This window comes from Stigmatopora argus, chromosome 15 (genome assembly GCF_051989625.1).
Source record: "Stigmatopora argus isolate UIUO_Sarg chromosome 15, RoL_Sarg_1.0, whole genome shotgun sequence".
Classification (NCBI taxonomy): Eukaryota; Metazoa; Chordata; class Actinopteri; order Syngnathiformes; family Syngnathidae; genus Stigmatopora; species Stigmatopora argus.
The window spans coordinates 4068093-4095244 of NC_135401.1; the positions used below are offsets into that span (position 1 = coordinate 4068093).

A 27152-nucleotide genomic window follows, 5' to 3' on the forward strand; every position below is an offset into this window, starting at 1 on the left:
ATTAATTTTTTATTCCTGTGTTATGTAGTCAGCGGTTCTTTGACCTAAATTAGAATGTCATGTTCATAACCACCAATTGAACTTTATAATCTTTGCAAGGTGACCTTTTCTAGAGATTAAGTACATTTTCAAGTGCTGACCGGTGTTGGAACATGACCGTCCATTAGTACACATAAATGCAAGTCAGAATATGTTTAAGAAGAAAATAATTGATACTGATCGAGAAATTGTATTTTCAATTAAAATCTCAATAGAAAAATAGGTCATCTAATACTACTCTGCTATCACAAGTAAATTTATTCATCCTAGTCACAGGTAATTCCACCTAAAGTAATACTGGATTAAATTATTCATGTGTAATAATAATCAGACTGTATTATTTCTACAATATGAAAACTCAACAGACACTTCTATTCAATTCCTTACTTGTATAAGACCATTAGAGCTCTTCTGTTGTTTCATGCCTCTCGTACAAAAATGTTAAGGCCATTCTTGTTTGCTTCCATTCCATTGGCAGCAATTAGACCTTTTTGTGTCTATATTGATTTAAGTTTACTCTCCCTCTGTAGGTTCTGGCTTAGTTTTAACTCAGAAGATGGACCGGGGCTTGGACCTGGGTCCGTTATGACCCTTGACAACATCTCCTTCAGTATGAACTGCTTCCTTGCTTGTGAGTACTACTTAACTCAGATTCACACCTTGTCATTTTCTATCTTTTTTTTTGTAAGGAAAACACTGCATCCATCATTGAAATATGCTGATTATTTTTAATGTTTTGATTCCTAATAATTTAGCTGCAGAACATTTTCATGCCGCCATTAACAGAAGTGCATTTTTGTATCCCGTAAATCTTAAAGTAAATCCCTCCCTTCTGGAACAATAACAACTCAGTTAAATTGAGCAAGGCTGAAAACAGGCAAAGAATCAAAACAGAAGCAAGATGACAGAGAACGAAAGGTTAAGAGTTCAAGACTCCTCCGTCTCTTCCTTCCTCAGGATACATGTTTGATATGTGACGTGAGTAATAATGCCACAGAACCTTTGCGATGTCAAAATAACATCCAGTTTTAGATGAGCAGTGAATTCACCGAGAATAAAGAAACACTGAGAAATGTTGATATATTAAATTATGAATCTTAACCAATTTTCCAAATTATATGATTCCAATTTTCATATTTCACTAAAATTGAACCAATAGAGAGGACTCGTACTAATATGGAATGTTGTCAGACAGATAAATCTTATCTTATGCAAACTTGGAGACACCTGCAAACGGGTAGACCCTTCAATTTTCTAATCAGGTGATAGACTAAACGGTGTTTTAGTGCCAACAGCAATCAGCTTGATGGAGTTCAACATTGAACTTGATTAACAGTCGGGAAAAAATAATGTTGAACATAAAGCAGGGCTCCAACTACAGATTTAAATTGAGATTTGATAATGGGGTGACAAGATATGGATTATGTTGGTAATTTTTTAGTTTTATTAGTATAGCAGCTGTCAACTACTTTTGTACTTGTGCAATGTTTTGTGATTACTTTTCCATATTTTCATGCCTCTCTTGTAAATTAAATCGGTAACAACTTTAGATTAAAAAAATATTTTTAAATACATAATTTTTAATCTAAAAGAGAGTAAATATATTTTCAGAACTAGATTTTATTGGAAAAACAATATTCTGTTTCATTTTTTTTTAGATTTTCTTAAAAATAAAAATAATAACTAAATAAGAAATACATATTTTCATTGTTTTGGATGAAATATCTTTTCTAAAAAAATGGGGCAGTAAATATTCTCTATTTATAATCTTCATTTGAATTTTATAATACATGGATCTGACACATTCACGTTGACACCTGAGGTCTAGACCGAAGGAGATCCACGCCCACCCTTTGTCAACGCCGAAGCCTTCCCGTCCCAAGCGATGACATTTTCCAGGGGACGGCAGCAATGTGTGCTTCATTTCCCCTTGATTGGCAGCTCTGTTTTTGCAACACTGCAGGAACATCTGTCTATTTGCTCACTTTCCAGATGGCAAGCTCTTAATCCAGAGCAGGTATCCATGTCATCCATCTACGTTCGACTCGGTCACATTTTATTGCCTGTCAGTCCAAGCAGTTAATGGGAGATGCTGAAGACGCACATGAATTCTTTATGACTAACCTCATCAATCCCGGGGATTGCAACACTGTCATGGAATACAATTTAGATGTGACCATTCTAACGTTAATGGATTTTCACTTGTATCGCGCTTTTCTACCTACCGTCAAGTTGCTCAAAGCGCTTTGACACTGTCTCCTCATTCGACGACTTTAACATCTTGCTCGAGGATACTTCCACATAGTTAGTTAGAAGAGACCCTCACCGTTTCGTTTGGGACACTATGACTCTACCGCTGTACTGTTCCAAAAGGCTGACTACCCATCTTTTCGAAATGAAGTGTCGTATAAAATTTGTAATAATAATAATAATCTATAAAATATTCTTAGTAATGAATTTATTGCACCACTGGTTGTTAAAAGAGAAAGGACGTGTCAGGGCTGATGCCTAATAGTCCCTCAGGTGTGTTTATGCAAATGAAGTAGTCACTATTAAAGTCCCAATCCAATACATAGCCACCAGAACCAAATGTCTTTTTTTGCCGAACTTGTACATTAATATAGCCATATAAAAGCGAAAAAATCTTAAATCCTTCTTTTTTTTGCATATCAGTTGTCCAGCACAAAGTAATATTTTGTTTAAATATTTTGGTTTTAATAAATAAACAAAAACTAATCCAAAGTAAAATATTCAGCTATCTTGATTGGGATTTTCAAGATTTATGATAATTCTGGATATTTTCTCTTTCTTCTGCGTGGTTTATTTCACTAGTGTAAAAGTAAAACTAGTCAATATACTAAATATGTATATTTACCAAATCTACCGCTGGATTATTCTGTTGCTTGTAGCCCTTAACTCTTTCACTGTCATTGTGTTACGATCGCGCCGAGACGTCATGGCGCGATCGGAGGGATTTGGACCCAGTAGCGGGGAAGCAGGAGGGGACGAGGCGAACTGTGCTCATGATAATAACTTTTAATAACTCAGGAAACCTTACGAAATAACAAGGACTTGTAATCCAAAACGAAACAAAACCGGAGCATGGAGAACAATACCCTTGCAGCGATGTATGCAGTATCACGCAGTACGATCCGACAATGAATACTACTTCCGTGGTGTTTAAATACACACATCCGGAAGTAATCATGAATCACTCGCAACTGCTCGAACTTAACGGCAAGCCAGGAGGTACAAACGAGCTGCTCCTGACACATTGACAGTTATAGTCATCATCGTCATTTCAATTATAAAGGCTGGCATGTGAGTGTTCATGTTTCCCTGCCATTGACATACATTACATTTTAAAAGCAGATCTTTTCTTTTGCCTGATTCTGATTGTCAATTTAACCAATACAAGTGGAAGGATTTCAAGTCGACCCTCCCTACATTTTAATATCGGACTGCAATATTTTTGGCTTCTGGGGGCTTTCATGTCCTCTACTAACGAAAAGTGACATATCAATCATCTTTTCGCAGGGCTCCTATTCATGCCACTGTGTCAACTCGCTTGCTAGTTCTCACAGCAACATTTCAACGATGCATGTTCCAGCACTGCCTAGTCCGCTGTATTCCCCTTTCCATCTGGATTGTCACACGCATAAAACATGCTGAGCTAGTGTTAAAACAACACATATAATAAGCCTCTCACTTCCCGCGGGAGGGTGAGTTAAGTGATTCCACTCATTTTACCAAACAAATGTATTATTTTCACCTCTATGTCTTACGTGATCCATCAAATCTGCGTAGGGCTTTCAACCAGCAAAGGTTTAAATGATCATTTTCATTGGAGAATTACAACCTTGGGAAGGAGCTATTGATTTTCTACCTGGCGTTCACGGCTGTGTGAAAAGAGTTTAAGCTTTGAAATCCCCGTTGTATTATGAGGGGACAATTTGAGACATGTCACAAATATATGTGGGTGCAAAAAAACAATCTTTTAGTGGATGAGTCTGATTCTCAAAGTGTTTCGACATTAACATTTTGTGACATGAACACGGTCACTATTGAATTCTAATTTGTTTTTCATTGTTCATGTAAGTGGGTGATTGCGAGTGTGACTGAGTAAAGGGTGTAGTCTGCTCCGGCACCCTGCAACCATGGCTGATATGAAAGATGAATCTTTATATTTTTCACACCGTGCGTTTGTCTGACAGAGTTTATGAGATTTAAATATATATAATCCATAGGTCAGGGGTGTCTAAACTGCAGCCCGCTGCCTAATTTTCATTGGCCCTCCACAAATGATGAAAGTCATTGAAAATGGCCTGCACAAGAAGCTTAAATTTAGCCTACATTGCGCTTCTCAACTGAGGGGTGAATGAATACCTGACATGTAGAGACTAATGTAAAAACTGGAGATTTTTTTTCAGTAAAAGCGGCACTCAGAGAAAAACGATTGGACGCCCCAGTCATAGGCAGATAAAAAAAAACATCCTTATTTTTTTTGTTTTTTATTGAATAGGCAGAAGGCAGGCATTGAAGAGGACATGTTGACAAAGAACATTTGTGTTGGATATTTGCTATATAATGCTTTGGAAATATTCCATGTTAAAATGGTGTCAACAGAGGAAAAGGAAAAGAAAAAGAAAAAAAGCAAACACAAGGAATGCATAATCCTGCCATGCTGCTTATCTTTTTTCGAGAAAACTAAAGACCGCAGCTATTCTTTTATCAGCGCTATACATGCTGTCCATAGCAGTTGATGTACATTTCCGTTTTTCTTTGAGTACAATATTTGAGTGTCATTATGTAGGTTTTTCCAAAACAACATGGTTCTCTTTGTAAACTGGTCTTTTAAAGGCACGTTTTGTCATTTTTTTCTTGTAACAATTATAGGAGTGTCATTTAGTTAAGTGTAACCGTTTTGTCACCGTATAAGGATTATTATCATAGTTGTGGGCAATCATGTTCCTGTCAAAGATGTTTGTCTAAATAGTAGATCTTTGTACCTCGCTGTTTATTTCAGTACGGTGGCATTTTCTATAGAACATAACAGTCCCTATTGTAACATAAAAAAATAAAATAAAATAACGATCAAACTGAAAAACATTGTAAAGGAACAATATAGACTACAGCTGAAACAGTACTTTAAAAATAATTTGCATTTTTTTTTAAATCGTGATTAACTCTGATAATAAACTCTCATTTTTAATGTTTAGCCATATCGATGAAAATGCAGAAGCATTAATTGTTGTATTGACATACTCTTTTTACAATTGCATTTAAGTTCAATATTCCGTGTGTACCTTAATTTAAAGTATATAACCAAACCAAACACAAGCTACAGTTTATTAGCACTGTCAAAGCATTACTATGTCCTCGTATAAAAACATGGCCACACAATTGCACGATCAAATTTTAGGTCAAGGCAGAAGCAGTTTTTATTACCAGTTGTTCAAATGTTCAGATGCTTCTGTACAGCAAGAGAAAACATTTTTTACAGGAAAACTGTTCTGTTTGCCTCCACGTCTGAAATTGCAAAGCTTTTGACAACAAATGCCGTCTATCAAATTCGCTGAAATGACATATAGTTGTAGCTGTCCGCATATAAACTCACTTGTATTGTCCTTACGAGATAATTGTTTTCCAAAAAGTATTTCATACACCATACTACACATGACATCTCCTGATTTGACCCGATGAAGGTTTCTCAGCCATTAAAGCGCAGAGTTTGCAGTGTAATTTAATGCATTCATTGACGTCATCACCAAAAATGATTGATTTCCAAATCCTTTCAGTTGAGCAACCATTAAATCTGATCTTTTCTCCCCACTGAAACATGCAGAACGAGCAGAGGTGACAGTTTTCCAGGCCAGCCTCCAAACACTGCATCTAAAATTAGTCACCCTTACTTTAAAGATCTTTCGGGGGCAGAACTTCCTCTATCTTGTGCAGTAATAGCCAATCAGGCGCCCTTTTGCCAAGAAGACTTCACCCTAGGAGAGAGTTTAGGCAGGATGAGATCAAGGTAGCAGCAAGCATATGATCTCAGTCCTGGAAATGTGGTGGGGCCCCGAGGCTTGATGGATTGCTACAAAAGAGCCAGACCGAATGTGCTTACCCATTCGCCGTTGGAAGAGATAGAGGAAGAGAAAATTGGATCTATCCATTCCCTCTCTCTTTTATAGCCAAATGAAACCCTTACTGCAGGTTCCACATATTCAATGGCCGTAAAGGATGTGCTGGTAATGTGCTCACTTGTATATTTAATGTGATAACAACTACCTTTCTCTGCTCTACACGGAGGTCCAAATGCAATACCTTTGTGATAACACGTTACATTTTCATTTCAGCAAATGGAGAGTTCCCACCGGTGCACAGTAGTACGACAAGGTCGCCTCTAAAACCGCTGGTCACCCCCACAACCCCGTTCATCGGGATTCCACTGAGAAACTTGCCTACTACAGATTACCGTAAGTGTGAATTTGTACCTCGAATTATGAATGCCTCTACTTGTGAAATCTTCTGGTTACGAAACGCCTCAATGGGAAAATGTTGTCTCTAGATACGAAATAAATTTCAAGTTACAAACTGAGAAATCTGCAAAATTCAAATATCGTCTAGTAGCATCATGTATTTTAGTTTGAAATTGTCGTGATGGAGTTGCTTTCCCTTGGGGTATCTCCCAACACTCCACTGGCCTCCCATTGGCTGTGTCTCTATGAAGTTAGCACACTTTTTTATTTCCTACAAAATTGGTATACTTTTAGGTTTTGGAACAAATTAGGGCTTTGACATGTAAAATACGCCTCTGCTTATGAAAATCCAAGTAAGGGAACTAATTCTGGAAAAAAATATATCATAAATTGGGGTACTATTGTATCACAGGTTGAATTCTGCCATAGTTGTTCTTTCAATGTCTTTGCCTCAAACTCACACATGCCTGCACTGACTGACAATCCTTCTGAATACATGTTGTTTGACAAGACACAGACCATAATAAAGTAAGCGCACCCCCCTCTGTTTTGCTTCCACCCCACAACAGCAGGAGTCCTGTAGAGATCTCCTTTGGTAATAAATGAAGCAGGACAAGCACTTGCAAAGTATAAAATCCTTCAATTTGTCTCTTGAGAATGTCAATGTAGACGGTTACACAGACTTGACATTTTCCCACTCACGCTTCCTCCCCTCTTTGCTCCAGCAGGGCAACAACAAGCAGTCTTCTACATCGAAAGTCGTACATTCCTGTTAGTCTTATCAAATTTTCCCTCAAACACATTTTCCTAGCCTGCAAGCTTTCAAACAGCCAACACATTATAAAAAATAAAAAAAAGCGCTGTTACATTTGCTTGGTAAACTGGATGGGAAATCTTTTTCTACTTATTGCCTCGGGTAGGAAACATGTTTCCCTAAAAATCTGTTAACTGTCAGCATCCCGCGATCAAATAAATGTGATAGATGAAGTTCGAGGAATGCCAACTGATGTTGGTCCCTGGAAATCTCAGCATGTCATAGTAATTACATTAATCTACTTTATGTTTTTCCCGAGGGGAAGAATAAAAGCGGTGTGCTCGATTAACCCTTTCAGTTGTCACTTTTGGTGAATCATGTTTCAAATCACATGATAAATGTTACATCTCAACCCAATTAATCAGTGTTTTCATGTATCCAATTGCAAGATTACAGGGCTTAATGTATATTAATGAAATAACAACAGCTATTTCCAGTGAAATAAATAATTCATGGGGGAAAAACTACATATGTAAAAAAACAATAAATAGATAAAAGTAGTTTTGTTACAATACCTGCATTGGCCACTAGTCAGAATTGGTATCAGCAAGCAAAAATTGTATCGTCTCAACATTCCTTTTGATAAAAGGAAAGGTGGGATGTCGTTTCGCTTCCAGTTATGACCTCCTGGCTGAAATTGTCGCTAGTCTTTCCGTAGTCATTATCAGAGATAGTAACCATAGAGGGCAAAGAAGTCGAAGTTGGAGAACAGCCGAGGGTGCTTAACATTCGCTGGGTGTCTGCTCTCTCTCTCTCTCTCCTTGCGGACCTGACGTTTTCCCATGTGCTGGGCCTGACGGGGATTTTTAACTTTGCTAGCCTGTCACTCCAACAAACCGCTTCTCTACCCTTGACACGTTGCGTGATTAACCCCAACAAACCCCTCTCGTCTTCGTTCTCCTTCATCTTTCCCTGCCAACATATCTCAACACTGACTTTTATGTTTCGTTCCCTGTCTCAGATCTAAAAGGTTTTATTTATTAACACTTAACCTGTATACTAAACCACAATATCGTTCTGGCAGCTGTCTCAAATTCCATTATGCTCACCCGCTTCCTCTTTTTCTTCACCTCAACTTCACCTGCATGCACTCATTTTTGGGGGGATTTTCCTCTTAAGTATTTGTGTTCCTTTATCGGAGTTAAGCCTGTCGCAATATGCTATAAATCCATTTATCGCACGGTGAATTAAAATGTTCAACAGAAATGCAGATGTGTGCAGTCACTGTCATATTTTTAGATTGTACACAAAGACGGCATTCAAATGACTGCCATTTTGGAAAAAAAATATAATCATTTGGCTTTCAATTTTGGTAACATGCAGGTAAAAATGACAGTCATTTTGGATCACAACCAATGCTTTTGGTGGGCTCTTATTGGCAGAAAACAAAAATGGCATCGATTATTTTATCTATTTCATATTCAATGGATTGGATTAGATTGGATTGGATAACTTTATTCATCCCGTATTCGGGAAATTTCATTGTCACAGTAGCAAGGGGGTGAGGATGCAGAAATAGGAAAGGCATTTTAGACATAAATAGATAGGTAATAAGTGGGTTAATAAATAAATACATGAATAAATATATAAATAAATAAGTGTGTTGCTGAAATATATACACACACACACATATATATATATATATGTATATATGTATGTATATGTGTATATATGTATATATATGTAGATATATATGTATATATATACATATATATATACATATATACATATATATACATATATATATATACATATATATATACATATATATACATGCATGTATAAGCACACATATACATACATATAGATGTACATGCATGCATACGGTAGGTCTTAACACACAGCCATTTTTTGTTAAAGATGCTAAACTAGGTTTTAAATGGCATGCTATGCATTGATTTTTTTTTTCAATATAGATTGTTTTTTGTTTAAGGAGGACAGATTATTTCATTTGAATGTGAGGTTTATTGAAATATAATGTCGAATTAGTGGTTAAATTGGTTAAAAAACATTGTCAATATTGCATATCAGCAATAGATTCTGCTCAAATTTGTTATGGCGTCAGGCCTAGACGCAGTGGCTTTTACAGATTCCTTCCTCCTTTGGTTAATACTGAAAAAGTCGTCAGGGAGGGTGTCGTTTCAATCTGCAGCGAAGGGAATACGTCGCTAACCTCGATATGAGCGCCGGCTGAGCATGTGCGCGAGATAAGCATTTGATACAAAATCTAACATTTCCAACAGTGATCATCTGCAAAAGTGAGGTAGGGTGCACGAGGCTGATCTCCTTTGAACCCCAGCACATTTTCATTTCAAGGTGCCGAAGTGGCGCTCATGAAACATCAGACAACAAATCCAGGCGCTGTGGATTAGATAAAACTTGGCTCCAAATCAAATAGACTCCTGCTTGAAACAATCCTATTGGCTCGTTCAATTTGTTCTTTGAGCAGATGCTGCTCCTCGTCCGTTCCGTGTACAGACAGCTTTTGCCATGATCTCAATGCTTATTAGTGGAGAAACTGAAATGCTTCATTGTTTACTCATGGAACATTTTGTCATTTTTCAGCTGGGTTGTGCACAGTGAATAAAAACAAGCACTATCATGCAAATCCATCTTTTGTAATTAATCTGTCTTCCACGCTTGATTTTTATGCCGAGCCATTCACAATATGCCAGCTTTGAGCTATCTCATTTGTACTAGCTTGCATGCTCCATTTCTACTAACAGCTAGCTTCCATAGCCGAATTTTGTCAACGTTGCAGTAAATAGAGTAGTTAGATTATATAGTTTGGTGCCACCCAATGTGTGATGGTTCTATTGCCGGATTTGGTGCAAACAGCCTGAGTTCGTTTCTGTGGTGGCGTAGTAATTGGGAGTGCAAATGGTTAAATGGCGACCAGGGTAAGCCTTTCGTTCAAAGTCAGGGATGGGCTCCAGCACCCCCCTGGCTCTCACAGTTCAAATGGATTGGATGTCTAGAAGCGGCGGACTCCTTTTCAGTTTTAATTTGGTTTTTAAGCACCACGTGATTGGACATCTATCATCGTCAACGGCAGCGTTTGCTCCAGTAGCGGCCATGCGGCATAAAATCCTTCTGCTGTGCACAGGCTAAGATTCTTCACATCTAATTTCACTGAAAGCTCTAATTAGCTGTGACACGTGGGGCGCCTGCTTCCTTTGTTAATATTGCATTAGTGGTATCTCATATGGGGAGTTTACCTTAATACAAGTCACCTTATATTAATTGGTTTCATATCCTTTCTCATGTTATTTTTACAATAGAAGGATGAATCATATTCAATGGTTTGGATATGCCCGTTTTCTCTTTTCCTCTCTACAGTATGTCTGTCTAATGTTAAATATGATTCTGTCTTCTGTGTTCAGCTCAAAAATGGATTTTTAACACCTGCGGTGCTGGCGGCCCGGAGGGTCCGACTCCGTCCCAGTGCTTCAGTTCTTACAAGAACACCAAAATGAATGTGACAGTGGGGACCCGGGGGCTCTTTAGAGGCATTCAAATGTGGCAGGTTCCTGAAACTGGCACATACAGGTCGGTGCGAGTCATTATTTGATGAAAATTTATGTTCCATGCCTGTATTACATTGTGTTGCAACTTTTTAGAATTGGGTTGTCTAAAATATGGGCCGGCGATAGGTCCAATTGATCTGTGTATTGGGGAGTTGACAATTGTAGAGGGGGGGATTATTTCAGGCGGGTGCCATACCTCCTCAACTCGACTACAGCTCTTTCCTGAGTCGTAGGTGTAAATAAATATTTTGTGCTTTTCATGATGACACGTCTTCCTTTACTGCTGTGTGGATCAGCAGGGTGTCAAAGTTTCTCAGAAGAACAGTGGAGCAAAAGGGAGAGGATCTTCAAAAAGACTTAAAAAGTACTCCGACAAGACTAGAATGCAATATATGGTCTCCATCGCCTTGGGTAGAGATCAATATTTCTCTTGCGGGCATTTCATGAAAACACGAGGCATTTACTTTGAATCCAAGTTGGAAAAAAGTCCTCCACTCAAAGAGTTTTGAGTGTGTCAATGCTTAACAACAATCATGTCATGACACATGTCCCACCTCTTGCCTCCAGACTTTAAATGGGTGGCCTCAATGCAGCCTAGTTATCTGGCAAAGGCAATAAATGGAGTTGACAGACGGCCACAAAGATGAATGCGCGCCACGCATCTCCCAAATGTCATTAGGCAAACAGCTGAGGTAGCTATAGCGAGCACTAGGCAGCGTTCTCTCTCCACCGAGCATGACCACCAGGGAAGAGCAATATTGAAGCGCTCCCAAAAAACAATGTTTTCCTTCTCTGGCTGGTAAAATTGGGACATTTAAAACGGGCGTGCCGTGTTCGGAAAGTCTGCGGATTCGCTTTCATAAGTCTGCAATTTATTAAACGCGTATACGTGCGTTGAAGCTCAATTACTCTCATTAACAAAGTCGAAATTACATTCGGCTTGTTCGTTTGTTTTTGTCATCTGTGTGTAAATGTCTGGAAATCTGAAGTATTTCTAGTATCGGGAGTTAATGATAGGAATGAATTATGATTGCTTTTTGTCTGCTTCTGGTGGGTGTTTGTTAGGATCACGGCGTTCGGGGCAGCAGGCGGCCGAAGCGTTATGGCCATGACTAGATCGCATGGGATCTACATAGCTGGTGACTTTCTGCTCAGGAAGGGAGAGCTGCTTTATATCCTGGTTGGTCAAAAAGGAGAAGATGCGTGTCCCAATGTAAGTGGAATCCAATTCAATTTGGTTGGCAAAATGTCATTATACTTCCAAGAAACTCTTACGGTTTAGAATAGATTTACATTTTTTTTTGTAATCCCCACCAAAACCCTTTCCAAAGTCACACTTTGTTAAGATGATCATTTTTTTGCAGAGGCTCCAGCAGCCCCCGCAATCCTTACCAGGATGCGTGGTGTAGAAGATGAATGATTTTTTTTTCCCAATAATGCACATTCAACCCCTTAAAAACATATCCAAGTCTTGCTTAAGTATAAAATGCAGGTCCAATTAAACTATAAATAAATAAATGCCACTTATAGTCCGGAAAATACGGTACTGGGTTCACCAATAATAAATAGACACACAGACAGACAGAGACATGTATTTTTTTTAAGCCTAAAATATATAAATGTCACAGTTCATGAATTATGTTGGTAGAAAAGGGAATACTCATTTTTCATGTTCTGGCCACTAAAAGGTTATTTAAAACCGCAAGTAAGCTTACAAGGAAGCCCCTGCTGTCGTTCCCGGGCTTACTTATGTTGTTTTGTCATAGGTGCTTGTCATCCGTTATGCTCTGGAGCTGTTTGCTGGCAGCCTCCCTCTATGCTTGCACAACACTCAGATTAAAAACCTCCCAATCCCTCAAGTCACCAATGAAACCATCCATCATGTCCAATATCAACATTTAGAAATGTAGGTCAGCCTCTGCATAGAATAGTTCTCAAAAATTAACAAAGTCAGCTGCTTCGCGGGACATGATTCATCTTGGGATTTAGCAAGTCGATACAACTGTATTTGACATGAATTATGTCAGGGTGAGTCCTTGCAATCGACTCCACACAAATTATTGATGTTTTGTGTATATGTGTGTGCGTGTGTGTATATGAACACAAGAACAGACCCAGAGACAGATGGCCGTAAGATAAGTGACTTTACTGGGGATTTTCTAGCAATGTTGTGAGCTAGAAATCCAACCAATTGCTAAACACTATCTTAGTTTAATGCTTAATTGTGGAAATTTGTATTAACCATCCCAATTTCACCATATGGGTGAGGTCTAGTTCAGTATTATATGCTTTTTTAAGATAGCTTTCTGTGTTCAATGTGCACAAAGATGTGTGGAGGCTATGTTATCTTTGAGAGGACTTTAAAGGAATACCCGCACTCTTTGAAACCATGTCAACCCCAGTGATAATCAATCATTGTATGATCCCTTATCTGCATTATGAATATTTCTGAGGAACTTTGAGGGATGTTCAAGATCTTTGAATTATGCTTTCAGACTGTACTGTGACCGCTGAAGGAGAAAGATACCGATTCCTGTATATGTTGGAACACAAATTCATATTCGGAAAATCTTTGAAAATGTCTTCACGGGCATCACACAAATAGAAACATTTTTGATGTTTTCTTGTATAGCTAATAATAATAATTTCAATCTCAGAGCACTCCCACCCGATGCTTATTTCCCACTGTGTAGCGGAGATGGATTGCATTAATATGGATTTTTTTTTCCATTAAAGGACTCAATTATATGCTAATTATATGCTGTTTGGCGCCTGATATTGTCTTTAGATACAGTAAAAAAATGTTTATACACATGGAGGCCTACAGAGGTTGTCCACCTCCACTCAAAATACAATAAAATAAAGAGAAATTGTCATATTTATTTTCTTAAAGTACACATGTTGTGCATTATAATTGAGTGGTCACTGATTGGAGCTATATTACTCAAAAGGTTAACTTATTGTCTAATGTTGACACTGATAGACATCTAATTCAAGGATTCAGTTTGATTATGGTATGTATTATTTGTTGTCAAAGGTGGGCTATACAAAGCCCATTAAGCTTCTAATAAAAATTTAAAAAAATTACATTTCTTGACATGAAAGAAGGTCGGATGCCAACCAAATATATTTCCCTATTTTTCGGAGTATAAATCGCACCATTCACAGAATACACAATTAAAAGGAAAATATACGTAGCATATATATTAGGGGTGACAGGTTACAATCAAAACATTCGTTGCTCGGTCTTTCATGGGGAATTGCTTCTGACTTTTTTTTTCTTTAGAGTTAAATGGGTTTTGACTTTTTCTTTTCCCCAAGTTAAGCCTGTTTTTATTATTTGTCTTTATTTTCAATTATATTTTCATTCTTTCAAATATGCGCTGTTTTAATTCGATTTTTCATTTCAGTCACTTCCGCTTGTTTGCATGGGGTATTTGTTCTGAGTGAGCTGTGAATTGTGATACGAATCATATCGGCAGACCCACACACTCCCACCCACCCCTACTCCCGCTGTTATTAAGATGCATTAGCTTGGCGATCGGAATTTAAAGTGCCTCTCTAGATTTGTAAATGTTAAATGTTTTTTGCTACTTAAATGTTACTACTCTTTTAAAGCACTCTAGTTTTTATTTTATATCATTTACTTTATTTCACAGACACCCACACACACGCGCACCCACCTGCTCTTTCTTTGGTTCTATTTTCTCACAGTTGCAACTAGAAAGCCAAGGCAGAACAATCCCAACTGCTTTGCAGGGGGAAAGTATCAAGGCTTTTCACATTTTTCAATGCTATTTGTTTTGTACCCCGCCAATCTTACCTCGACATGTCAATCATACTCACAGTGAAGCCCCACCTTGTCCCTACTCCAGCCCCCTTGAGCTTTCAGTTCTGACAAATTGAAGTAAAAGGTACAATTGAATGGCCGTGAGTGCATCTTTGAGTGAATTTCAGTTTTGAGAAGTAAAACTATACCTTTTGACTATCAAGGTGCCCAAAGTGCATTAAATTGTGCACAAACTCTTTTTCTTCCATTTTCTCAAGGACAGGCCCTTTGCCAAAAGTCTGTCACCCATGAGGGTATGCGAAAAAGCTCTCTTCTTGGTGGTCAAGGGGTCGACTCATGCCCCAAAACACTATCTTTCAAAATAATACCACCAGGAAATTGCCAAAACATGGTCTTAATATACCCGTGTATATTAAATGACTTTTGCTTTTTTGAGCCTCCCGTTTGTGCGCCATTTAATATACCCCTGCCGTTTAATATACCTGTTCAATATATATATTAAACAGCAACTCAGCTTTTTGGCAAGATTTGTATGGTGTTCATGGGGGCATAATTATAGATACTTAAGTTCATTAAAATTCCAAGTCAGACTTTATTCAGCAGTCAGTAGTTTTAACCTGAGCAGTAAGTAGTTTTAGTCTGCAAAACCTTGATGCACCCCGTCACGGCATAAAGAGTGCGTAGTGGATCGTACATTCCCGTTTGTGCGCCGTTTAATATACCCCTGCCGTTTAATATACCCGGGTATATTAAATGGGGGTATATTAAACAGCAAAATACGGTACCTCAGATACTGCGTACTACTTTTATTAAGTATACATACATTGGCATAAAAACTATGGACTTACCCAGGTTGCCCAAACTTTTGTATGCCACTGTACGCCCACATTGTTTCGAACTCAAGTATGCAGTGGCATGCAAACTAGAAATGTTTTACTACCGTTGTGATCTTAACAGGATACAATGACTAACTTAACTATCAATGAATCTCTCTCTTTCTCTCTCCAGTCCAACGCTGTACTGAACAAGATTTGCTTGGAACAGACTGGCCCAATGCTGAATAAGAGTCAAGTCAAAGGTGGAGGTGGAGGAGGAGGCGGGGCTACCTACGTATTTAAGGTGAGGCAATATTGTAGCGCATTCCGAACTGACGCTTTTCTAAGGATGCATACAAATTTGAACGATGGCTTTGATACAAATGGCAACAGCAATAGCGCTTTAACAAGTACAAAATAATGACTACTAAATACCCAGGTGTTTAATGGGATTCACATCCCCCTCATAATTGCTGGTGGAGGAGGAGGCCGAGGCTACAGCAGTCAGTCGGAGAGGCAGCTTGAACAGATGGACTATGACCTCAGCCAACCGGGTCGCAACGGCAAGTCCAATGCTGCTGGTATGTCAGGCTCATGTTTATTTTATTTTAATTACTTGTGTACACACACACCACATCCAAGTTGATTTGTATTAACACAAGTAGACATTGGTAAATGCTTCAAAGCAAATCAAAGAAAACCCACCAATAATCAACGCTTTTGAAGTTAGCACCATCCTCCCGGCACCCTGAAGAAACGAAAAATAATTTGGATGGGGAAAATGGTCTCCACAAAATCGCAAAATTATACAAAAAAGGGAAATAGAACGCACGTACCTATATATCCTTTAGGCCACATGTGTTAAAGTGGCGGCCCTGGGGCCAAATCTGGCCTGACGCATCATTTTGTGTGACCCGGGAAATTAAATCATGAGTGCCGACTTTCTGTTTTAGGATCAAATTAAAATGAAGAGTATAGATGTATATTACAATTCGTGATTATCCCCCTTTAAAATCAATAATTGTCATTTTTAATCAGTTTTTTCTGTGTTTTTAGTTCAAAAATCCTTTTGTAAAATCTAAAAATATATTTAAAAAAAGCTAAAATAAACATTGTTTTAGATCTATAAAAAACTGAATATTCAGGGCTACTAATCCAGTTCTTTTAATCCATTTATTAAAAAAAATCTAAATATTATATCTAAAATGGTCCGGCCCACATGAAACCGAGTTGTCGTTAACCCGGCCCGCGAACCAACCCAAGTCTGACACCCCTGCTTTAGGCCTTTCCGCTATCAATATACAATTCATGGTTACATTCTTTTTAAATAATTGAAAATTTGGTTCAGAAAAAGAAAATCAACAACTACCTCCACATTGTTTTGATGGCGTGCTACAACACAGAATTCAAATGACTCATTTAAAAGCACTCATTTATGCAAATATTGAAAACAAACAGCAGCACATTCATTTTTCTCATTACGACCGGAAGATAAGCGACGTATTGAAGCGATGATGACAGAATATGAAATCCAGCTTCTCCTGCTTTCAAGTCACTTGCAACGTCAAATTAAAAAGAAATTAAAAAAACAGGGCCACACCTCACAGAACATGCATTCGTACCTTTACAATTAAATCTCACGACTATGCCTAAAGAAGCTTATGTAGTACCTTGCTTGCTCTAGTAATGTAATGGTCAAGCCCCCCTCCATTCAACTCTTCCCCTTGCTATACAGCCTCGGTCTCTATTATTTACTTTGTGGCATAAGTCGGTTGTCCACAGTAAGGAGAACATTTTATGTGAGAGAAGACTGATGGCAGCAATGAAATAAACTGCCGTCGGAGGGGAGGCTAAGTGATGACGATTCCAGGGGCCTGTGCACGTCGTATTTTCAATTTACAGCATTTAAGTACCAGGGCGCCAAAAAAAATTACTTTTTTTTTTCTAAGGGATTCCAAAATCTATGCTGGCAGCTCTGGACATAGAGTTGAGATAGTGTACTGTAAAAGAGAACAAGATGAATAATTTCAAGACATTTTTCACAATTAATATGACCTGCAAAAGGCGTTATAGAATTTTTCCCTTTTTTTTTTTAAGGGGAGGCGAAGATAAATGAAATGTGGACATCATTTCCTAACAAATGACATTCAATACCAAATGGTATATGGAGCGAATGTGTATAGTGTTTTTTATCTGGACTATAAATGGAGCTGAAATTGCTTTGCAGGCTCATATTCAACCATTTACACATCAGTGGGCAGTGCTAGTGCCATGCAATACGTTGCTATCCCCACTGGGAGCAATCTAAGGTTCAGGGGTCTATTATTTATTTAATTTTAATTTTGGCAGCTTCGGTTCTCCATCGTATTTAAGTGTGTGCAGCCCAACTATAAAAGTCTGTTATTAATGGAGTCGATTCATTGGTTGATGGCAATAGAGCAGGGGTGTCAGACTCGGGTTGGTTCGCGGGCCGCGTTAACATCAACTCGATTTCATGTGGGCCGGACCATTTTAGAAATAATATTTAGATCTTTTTTAATAAATGGATTAAAATAACTGGATTAAAATCCCTGAATATTCAGTTTTTAATAGATGTAAAACAATGTTTATTTGAGCTTTTTTATATATATTTTTAGATTTTACAAAATGATTTTTGAACTAAAAACACAGAAAAAATGGATTAAAAAATTACAATTATTGATTTAAAAGGGGGAAAATCAGGAAATGTAATATACATCTATACTCTTCATTTGAATTTGATCCTAAAACAGAAAGTCGGCACTCATGATTTACTTTCCCGGGCCACACAAAATGATGCGGTGGGCCAGATTTGGCCCCCGGGCCGCCACTTTGACACATGCAATAGAGGAATAGGGTGTGCATACTTTTTTTTTAAACCATTATGTTATGTTGAACTCAATAGGGGTAATTAATTTTTTAGGGGAAAAAATGTTTTTGACATTTTGGCCTTGGTTAAATGTGTTGCAATTGTTTGACCATTAAATATGTCATTCGTGCCTTATCTAGTCACTAGTTTGCTGTGGAAATAATGTTTAATGTTGTTAAGCCCTCTCTTTCGGTATTTTACCGTTGTTGCTTCATCATATATTTGATAATTATTTTAACATCCAGGTTATCCAAGGCTATATAGATGCCATAATTCATGGCCCTCACGTCAATCAATGAGGACAAGGGCAATGCAGCTATTTTATAGCTCTGAGATCTTAAAGAATATCAACTTAGAGTTTGAACGATCAAATCCTTGGAAAGAATACATGAATAAAGCCTATCTAAAGGTTTCCTGGCACTTTTATAACGTTCTTGATAATGTTCACCAATTGAATTTAGACCATTTCCGGGCCTAAAGATGCATATCCCTCATGTACTGGATATATCCCCAAAATGATTCAGAGTTTTTTACTTTATCCTAAGAGACTTAATAGGATATTTTTTGTGTCTTGTGACAGGTGGAGGTGGAGGATGGAATGCTAGTGCTCCTGTCAGTCAAGGTGGAAGACCTTTGCTGTTGGGGGGGCAGGGAGGACAGCCTTGTCAGAAGTTCTGGCAGACACGAGGTGGCTTTGGGGGAGGTGGAGGTGGCTGTATGGCCGGAGGCGGTGGTGGAGGCTACAGAGGTGAGTCATCTTCTTTCTATATAGTATATTCATATCAGGAGGGGAAAATACCCGTACATTTTCGGAAATAATTACAGATGTGGATCTGATCTTGGGCGATACCTCGGGAACATTTGTACGATGACTGCATCTTTTCCTGTCTTTTCATCACGATCCAATTTTTTCCAAATAGTTGCGTATTATGACGTTTTGTATTGCCATACATCACGTGTCAAGGTGGTGGCCCGGGGGCCAAATCTGGCCCGCAGCATCATTTTGTGTGGCCCGGTAAAGTAAATCATGAGTGCCGACTTTCTGTTTTAGGATCAAATTCCAATGAAGAGTATAGATGTATATTATATTTCCTGATTTTTCCCCTTTTAAATCAATAATTGGAATTTTTTAACCAATTTTTTTTCAGTGTTTTTAGATCAAAAATCATTTTGTAAAATCTAAAAATATATTTAAAAAAAGCTAAAATAAACATTGTTTTAGATCTATAAAAAACTGAATATTCAGGGCTTTTAATCCAGTTCTTTTAATCCATTTATTAAAACAAATCTAAATATATCTAAAATGGTCCGGCCCATGTGAAATCAAGTCGACGTTAAAGCGGCCCGCAAACCAACCCGAGTCTGACACCCTTGCCATACATCGTCCGAGGATATTGCGACCAAAATGTCACCTCCTCTGTTATTCCACTCATTAGCACTGTCTATCTTCCGTGTCATATTGATTAAAATCCACTTCCTATTTAACAATAAAGTAGCCACGTTCAGACTGAGATGTCGGCCTAACATTCAGAAGTAACTATTTCAAATTTGCGTCTTATTACCCCACTTGAACAAATGTTGTATGCGTACTGATTACCTTACAAAAACACGCTTCTTTGGTTAATTGAATATCGATTGTCTACTATATCTGCGATGCAATTGACGACTGGCCAGTCCAGGATATACCCTGCCTGTCAACAAATGTCAGGTGGGATTATCTTGCCAATAACCCTAATTAGGACAAGTTATGAAAAGTGGATGGACGGATGTTAATTAGGATAGCGGGTTAATCGCTGGTTCATTTTCTTTCCAGGTGGGAACACCTCATTAAATGACAATCCTAAAGATGATGGTGACGATGGCACGTCCCTCTTCGGTCTAGCTGGAGAACCCTATCTCTATCCTCTGAAAGGTTATGTTAAAACATGTCTATTTCGTAAAGTGCACTTGCATTTTAGTTTAGTTAGGCATGTTTATGTCCTTGTGTGCATTTGCAAACTATAATTTGTCCTTTTTATGTTTCTTTTTGGAATAATGGCTTCCTTTTGCTAGAGTGGTCTTTCATCCTAGATGGAGGACTCATTTCATTTTGGATAATGATCCACTTTTCCTAGTTTTAGATAGAATTTTCTTCACAAGATCTTGAGCTTTGTTCGCGGTTTGAAATCCACTTTTTGGTCCAAATTACATTCGTCTTAAGGAAATACAATGCCTTTTTTTCATAAATGAATCTGTCACCTGGAGGCAATTTGAAATGATACAAAGGGGTGAATACAATTATTCATTCATTATCTGAGCCGCTTATCTTCAAGGGCTCACAGGGGGAGCTGGAGCCTTTCCCAGTCGACAACGGGCAGAAGGGGGGAATTGGTTGCCAACCTATCACAGGGAATATGGAAATTAACAACTGCGCACTCATATTTACATTTAATTGAAGTGCGTTTTCGAGTGTTCAATCCGTGTGCGGTCGATTGGTCGCCGGTCTTTTGGTCGCGGTCTTTTGGTCGCCCGGACCGTGACAACGGGCGACCAAAAGACCGGCGACAAAACAAGGTAAAACAACACGTCTACGCATCAATAAAAGCCAACAATGGCCATGAGCAGTTTCACTGAGCCGACGTGTGAGTGTATAAGAGTTTGTATGTACATGCGTTGTCCCTTTAAGAAGCTACGTCAGGCAGGGTCTTAACAAGTTCTCCAACAAAAAACAATAAAAGTCCGGGAAATTTGGAGCTTTTCTTTAGCCTAATAATTAACAGGGCATTAAGTATGACTAAATAGTAATTCGCAGTTTGCATTTAGGGAATTTGAGCAACGATTTAAATGGTAATTATCAATAATTTTCCGGGCGACCAAAAGACCGGCGACCAAAAGATCGGCGACCAAAAGACCGGCAACCAATCGACCGTGTACCGTTCAATCAGCGTAAAATGCATGTTTTGGGGATAGGGAGGAAACCAGAGTATCCAGAGAAAAACCACGCACAGGAACGTCGTAACCCACTAGGGATTGAAACAAAAAACAAAAATAAATGAACACTGTAAACAGATTTACTGCATAATGCTCTCGAAAGAAATGGATTCTAGAAATTCCCAGGTTGATACAGTGCCGTTCTAGTTCGATTCCAACTTCAAATGTGAAATGTAGCTCAGGAGGGGCTTTTTTTTAATAAACATAAACTCAGAAACCCTCAAGATAACCCGAGGAAAAGGCAAAGTAACAAACGAAAGAGCAAACTAGACAAACTCACAGGGAATTGGAGCAGGACATGAATGACGATTGACGGTGAAATCCAAGGTGAAATGCATGATAGGAAATTACAAGGACGAGCCACGCTGAGGGAAAAACACAAGATGTGAATCAAAAACAAATACAACCACCTCTCAAATAAACCCAGTTTTTCCAGCAGTCGATGGTATCTTGGGGCATACGGGCTACAAATGACTTTTTTTTTCATTCTATACGCAAAAAAAATGATCCTCATAGCTTTTGTCGGCGTTTCCTTCTCAGCAATCGAAAGCGACGGGGAAGTGATCATCAGTCCAATCCGGAATTGCAGTCACTGCGAGAGCGGCGAATGTCAAGACATGAAAGGAGACATCTGCTACTGTGACGATGACCTCATCCTGGCGCCCGATGGCATGTCCTGCATTAACTCCACAGGTAGGATACGGGACATTGTGTCATCCTTTTGGCAACGGGGGCGGGGTCATCATGGTCTTTAGTGTTCTTTTAATTAATTTAGTGTGACTGTGAAAAGAAATGAAATTCATCTTCAAATGTAATTATGTCTTCGAGGTTCTGCGCTTAAGTGAATCTTTATCGGAGTCAATTTTCCACTGTCTTTTATTCTTCAGTAAAAAATTACACATCATCACACTGTACCTAACGGTGTTATGAGCAACTGTTGCTCCACACGCCGAGTCTCTTTCTCAGATTAGTCATTTATCTCGGTGTTACAGTGAGATAAAACCTCTTATCATGTTAAGGATTTAGGATAAAAGTCCCTCATGAAGTGAAAGTGGATTTAGCAATTTTCCCTCCTGATCCTGGGAACTCGCAAGATGCTCTGTCTGTTCAAAGCGCGTGAACCTTCACTACAAATGACTTCTCACCTGGGTTGTACTCCAACAACGTGACCGGACGTTTGGTCGCCGGACGTTTGGTCGCCGGACTTTTGGTCGCCGGACGTTTGGTCGCGGACATTTGGTCGCCCGGACCCAAACAACTTTAAAAGATCCTAATCTAATTATCAAAACAATTGCTTTGGGATAATATTCAAGATTATAATAAAATGTAAGAATATGAAGACCTTATAGACCAGTCGCTACTCTGCAACTGTAATTTGAACCAAAAGCAACTCAATTCTCCAGTTAATTACTAATCCTGCTCCTGTATGTTTAAAAACCACATTGGCAAATAACATACCTGAAGGTTTTGTACTCTAGAAAAAAAAGCTGGCCTAATCTAATTTTAAGTAACATAATAAGCCCTACAGAGGACAGAAATGTTGTTTGCGGTCGATTGGTCGCCGTCTTTTGGTCGCCGGTCTTTTGGTCGCGGTCTTTTGGTCGCCCAGACCGCGACATCGGGCGGTAAGAGTTTGTATGTACATGTGTTGTCCCTTTAAGAAGAAGCTACGTCAGTCAGGGTCTTAACAAGTTCTCCAACAAAAAACACTAAAACTCCGGGAAATTTGGAGCTTTACCTTAGCCTAATAATTAATAGGGCATTAAGTATGACTAAATAATAATTTGTAGTTTGTATTTAGGGAATTTGAGCAACGATTTAAATGGTAATTATCAATAACCTTCCAGGCGAAAGATCGGCGACCAAAAGAACGGCGACCAATCGACCGTGTACCGTTCAAAGCACGTCAACCTACACTACAAATGACTTCTCACCCGCGTTGTACTGCAACAAAAGGGCTTTGGGCGAAAGTCAGAATCTCTGCTTCAATTACCGTTCGTTATCTCCGATAAATATGCGAATGTTGATCTAAAATGTATCGATACGGAGACTGTCAGCATCATTAGAGTCGACGTCAAATGGCGCGAACTAGAGCTTGTCTTTGCCCCGATGATTTGCAAATGTGTTCTCCGTATGGACGCATTATTTATTCGGTCACTAAAGGTCAGCGTCTCAATACGGTCCTTCTCGGCGGGCAGATGTGTAGCGTGTCAAGACAACGAGGAATTTATATGCCACGCAGCCCCTCAAGCTCTGTTGTGTCATGGCTTTCACATCATTAATTAAGAAAGGGATGAGAGAGGCGACGGGAATGTTAATAGTCCTCTTGGGGAGGATTGGAACACTGTTTTCCTTTTTTTTTCTACGCAGAGGTGATCCTGCTGCCTGCACAGCCGTCTCTCTCCCACCTGGCGTTGGGCCTTTCTGTCGGAACCTCGGCGCTTATCGCTGCCCTCCTGCTGGCTGTCTCGGGAGTCATGATTAGTAAGTGTCATATTGGTTTTTTTTTTTTGGTCTTTGTCATTTGCCGCATTTTCTGCACTATAAGGCGCAACTAAAAGACGCCACTGCACTTTATAGTTCATGATACAAGTCTTGAATAGGCAGTTTATAGATTGGCCCACGGACAGCCATCAGTCAAAGTTTCTTCTTGCAGACGTTTGTGTAGTGTTTTCAGTGTGTACTACACGTTGGCAATCGTCTGCCTTTGTCCGCAAGTTTTCTGGCCGATTGATCATGTCGAATCAGCGAGAGAAATCAATCACTCACTTATTGTGGGCCACTTCGGCAAATAGGTGCAGAAGAAGAGAAGCAGAAGTGACACAGGGGAGGTTTTACGCAAGGCGGCACTCAATTCTTCTTATTTCCTGTCATGCGTAGATTTCTGCGCTAGTTCTGAGAGAGCTTTTGATTCAAAGTGCCTCTTGAGGGGAAAAATAGTCAGACAATTGAACTCTCTTTGTTTCTACATATCCATTGAAATGCTTCCCTGCATTTCTAAGCAATAATAAATATTATATAAAAATATATACAAATATAAAATCCACTTCCTAGCAGCATTTAATGATTAAATACAAATACTGGAGCTTTTCAGATATCAGAACCGGGCCCACAATTGAAATATTATTTAGGAATATAGCCATATTTTACTCACCAAAAATCATTTTTAACTGTACACAATATCCATCCTCCTTTCTTTTTTTCCTTCTTTTCTATCGCCATCGAAGCTAATGCTGAAAGTCGAGCCTGTCCTATCGTATTTCTGGCGTAGTCCGTCTTGAAAATGGCTTTAAATCAAGTCAACAATATATTTGATTGTGCAGCTCGCTCTGTATACAGTTTGGTAGCTCTGGCTAATCACTGGCCAATCATAGTTGGTGAAAGCGATGACGTATCCCTATGCCTGTGACAAGGCAATGACGTATCCCTACGCCTGCAACAAGGCATTGTGGTGTTGCCAACTCGAAATCTTATTAGTTAAAGCAACAGTCTTATCAACGCTTGTTTAATGCAGCAGAGCCTGCAGAACTGATTGTGAAGGCCTTGAGGCAGATTTCTGACCCTGGCAACAAATAATGGCTGAAATGTGATTGGTTAAATGCTTCAATACGAAAACACACATCTGGAAGCAGTGCAACCAGTGGGAAAAGCAATCAAAGGAAGCTAACAGACCATTTGGAATTATTTAATAAGTATTGATGGACAAAATATAATATATGATTCAGATATTTCTTAGGCCAGCAGAGAAGGCCCTGACGGCCCACCTCTGATAATAACAGACTACAAACATTATTTTTCATTTCTACATGCTATAGCGAGAGTATTGGGCTAATTTTTTGGGGCACCTGGTGCATTTTTGCTATGTAGGCCTGTCATAGAATGTTTTAATTTTGGCAAGAATGTATTTTAGGATTAAAACAACCGGTCGGTCAGATGAACGAGAGGTTCTTTGCTGCATGACTGCAAGCGAGTACTCTAGTTTGTGCCCTCTTGTTCTCGGGAGACGAATCTCTCCCTCCCACACTCAAAGTTCTACAGTCTTCAACTCGGTCCCACTTGGACATCACTTAATATATTGTTGTCAGAACAAGAAGACCTTGCAGCCAGTGCGCACACCCAAAAGCCCAGCAGCTCTCAAACCATTATCGCCAGACATGCACTCATCAAGTCATCATCTTCTCCACATGCTCACCCACGCTTCCCCCTCGCATAGCTGGAGTGGCGCGCTTACACACAAACAAAACACCGGCATTCAAGGCTCCCACCTAGGCTCGGCGGCAAGGTAGGGGGTGAGCAATACCTCTGCGGTATCTGCGCCAATGAAATGTGTTAATGATGGATGGATGGCGGCTGAGCCGGCGGCCGACAAGTTTCGCACAGTAGACGGCACTTGTTAAATAGCTCTTCTCAACATAAACACCGGAAGAAAAACGTACACGCCGACTGTTCTCACTTGAACTAATGTGTCCTTAGCGCCATTCACGGCTGTCTCGTCTTCGCTTAAGCTGCTTATTAACGATTTGTTTTTGTTTCGGAGTGATTACCGTATTTTGCGGACTATGAGTCGCAGCTTTTTTAACAGTCTGGCCGGGGGTGCGACTTTTGTGGGGGGATTATTCACATATTATTATATGATTTCACATGTTATTTTTGCACTGAACCACAAGCGAGGGCTCTTGGCTTGTGGTAATTTCGACATCCAATCAGAGGTCACCATGGGAAACCAGTAGAATCAAAAATAACGGAAAAGGGCTGACTAAAAAATGTGTAATTATTAAAAAAATATATATATGATTTTATATTTTAAAACTATATATACATATATATTCAGTTAATTCTTCCCTCTATTCTTTTTTCAATGGCTTTCAAGATGATATGAAGTATGTTCTTAGTTTTGGATTTTACCTATTTTTGCAAATATTTTGTTTTGTGCGCCTTATACTTGGATGCGAGTTATAATCCGAAAAACAATACTAGCATATTTTTGAAAGAGAAATGCCTTTTCCAGAGTGTCAATGGCTGCTTTTTAGCAAACAAAAGGTCTTTCAGACAAAGTTGCACTTGTGTCTGAGCTCAAAATGTCAACTTGAAGATGAAATAAACAGTTTTTCTTGTTGAAATGACGGTTGTTTGAAGGAAAATGTATATTCCTCCCCAGTGTACAGACGTAAACACACTGAGCTGCAGTCAATTCAGCTGGAGCTCCAGAGTCCAGACTGTAAGCTCAGTAAGCTGCGGGCATCTACCATCATGACTGACTATAATCCAAACTACTGCTTCGCCGGCAAGACGGCATCCGTAAACGACCTTAAGGAAGTGCCACGGCGCAACATCTCCCTCACCAGGTGAATAAAAACAACAAAAAGCTATTTCACTTTATAAACTATATGGGAATAAAAATACAAATGTTTGTTTTTTAATCAAAACCAAATATGAACCTAAAAAAGTGACTTACCCCATGCAAATAACAGGTGTATACTGGGCATAATATGATACATCTTCATTGTACAATACACTAGAAACACAGCTAATTCTGTCACAAACTACTAATTTTTAGGGGAATGAAACATGTTTTCTTTCATCTTCAATTCATAACTTTTGAAAACAGTATATCGATAATTTATCGTGATACAACGTAACGTGAAAATGGATATATTTTATATTGTATCCCCAAAGAAATTGCATACCGAGGACCATATGTTGTTTTGGTCTGGATTCTTCTAGCTGTCATTCTTGACTAATTACCAGTACAGTGGTACCTCGACCTACGATCAGCTCGTTGTACGACGAAAATTTTGATCGAATAATTCGCCTGCGATACGATCAAAATTTCG

At 38.9% G+C, this 27152-nt stretch overlaps 1 protein-coding gene across 3 annotated transcripts in view; it reads left to right on the forward strand.

The window, feature by feature from the left end:
• alk (ALK receptor tyrosine kinase) overlaps positions 1-27152 on the forward strand; it is a 193628-nt gene that overhangs the window by 151874 nt on the left and 14602 nt on the right. For all 3 annotated transcript variants that reach the window (XM_077621023.1, XM_077621025.1, XM_077621026.1), the window contains 11 exons: positions 570-670; positions 6393-6512; positions 10713-10878; positions 11922-12069; positions 15655-15765; positions 15901-16042; positions 18929-19096; positions 20162-20260; positions 21859-22011; positions 23689-23802; positions 26477-26663. In XM_077621023.1, the coding sequence (XP_077477149.1) occupies positions 570-670; positions 6393-6512; positions 10713-10878; positions 11922-12069; positions 15655-15765; positions 15901-16042; positions 18929-19096; positions 20162-20260; positions 21859-22011; positions 23689-23802; positions 26477-26663 (1509 nt within the window). The remainder of the gene's footprint in view (positions 1-569; positions 671-6392; positions 6513-10712; positions 10879-11921; positions 12070-15654; positions 15766-15900; positions 16043-18928; positions 19097-20161; positions 20261-21858; positions 22012-23688; positions 23803-26476; positions 26664-27152) is intronic.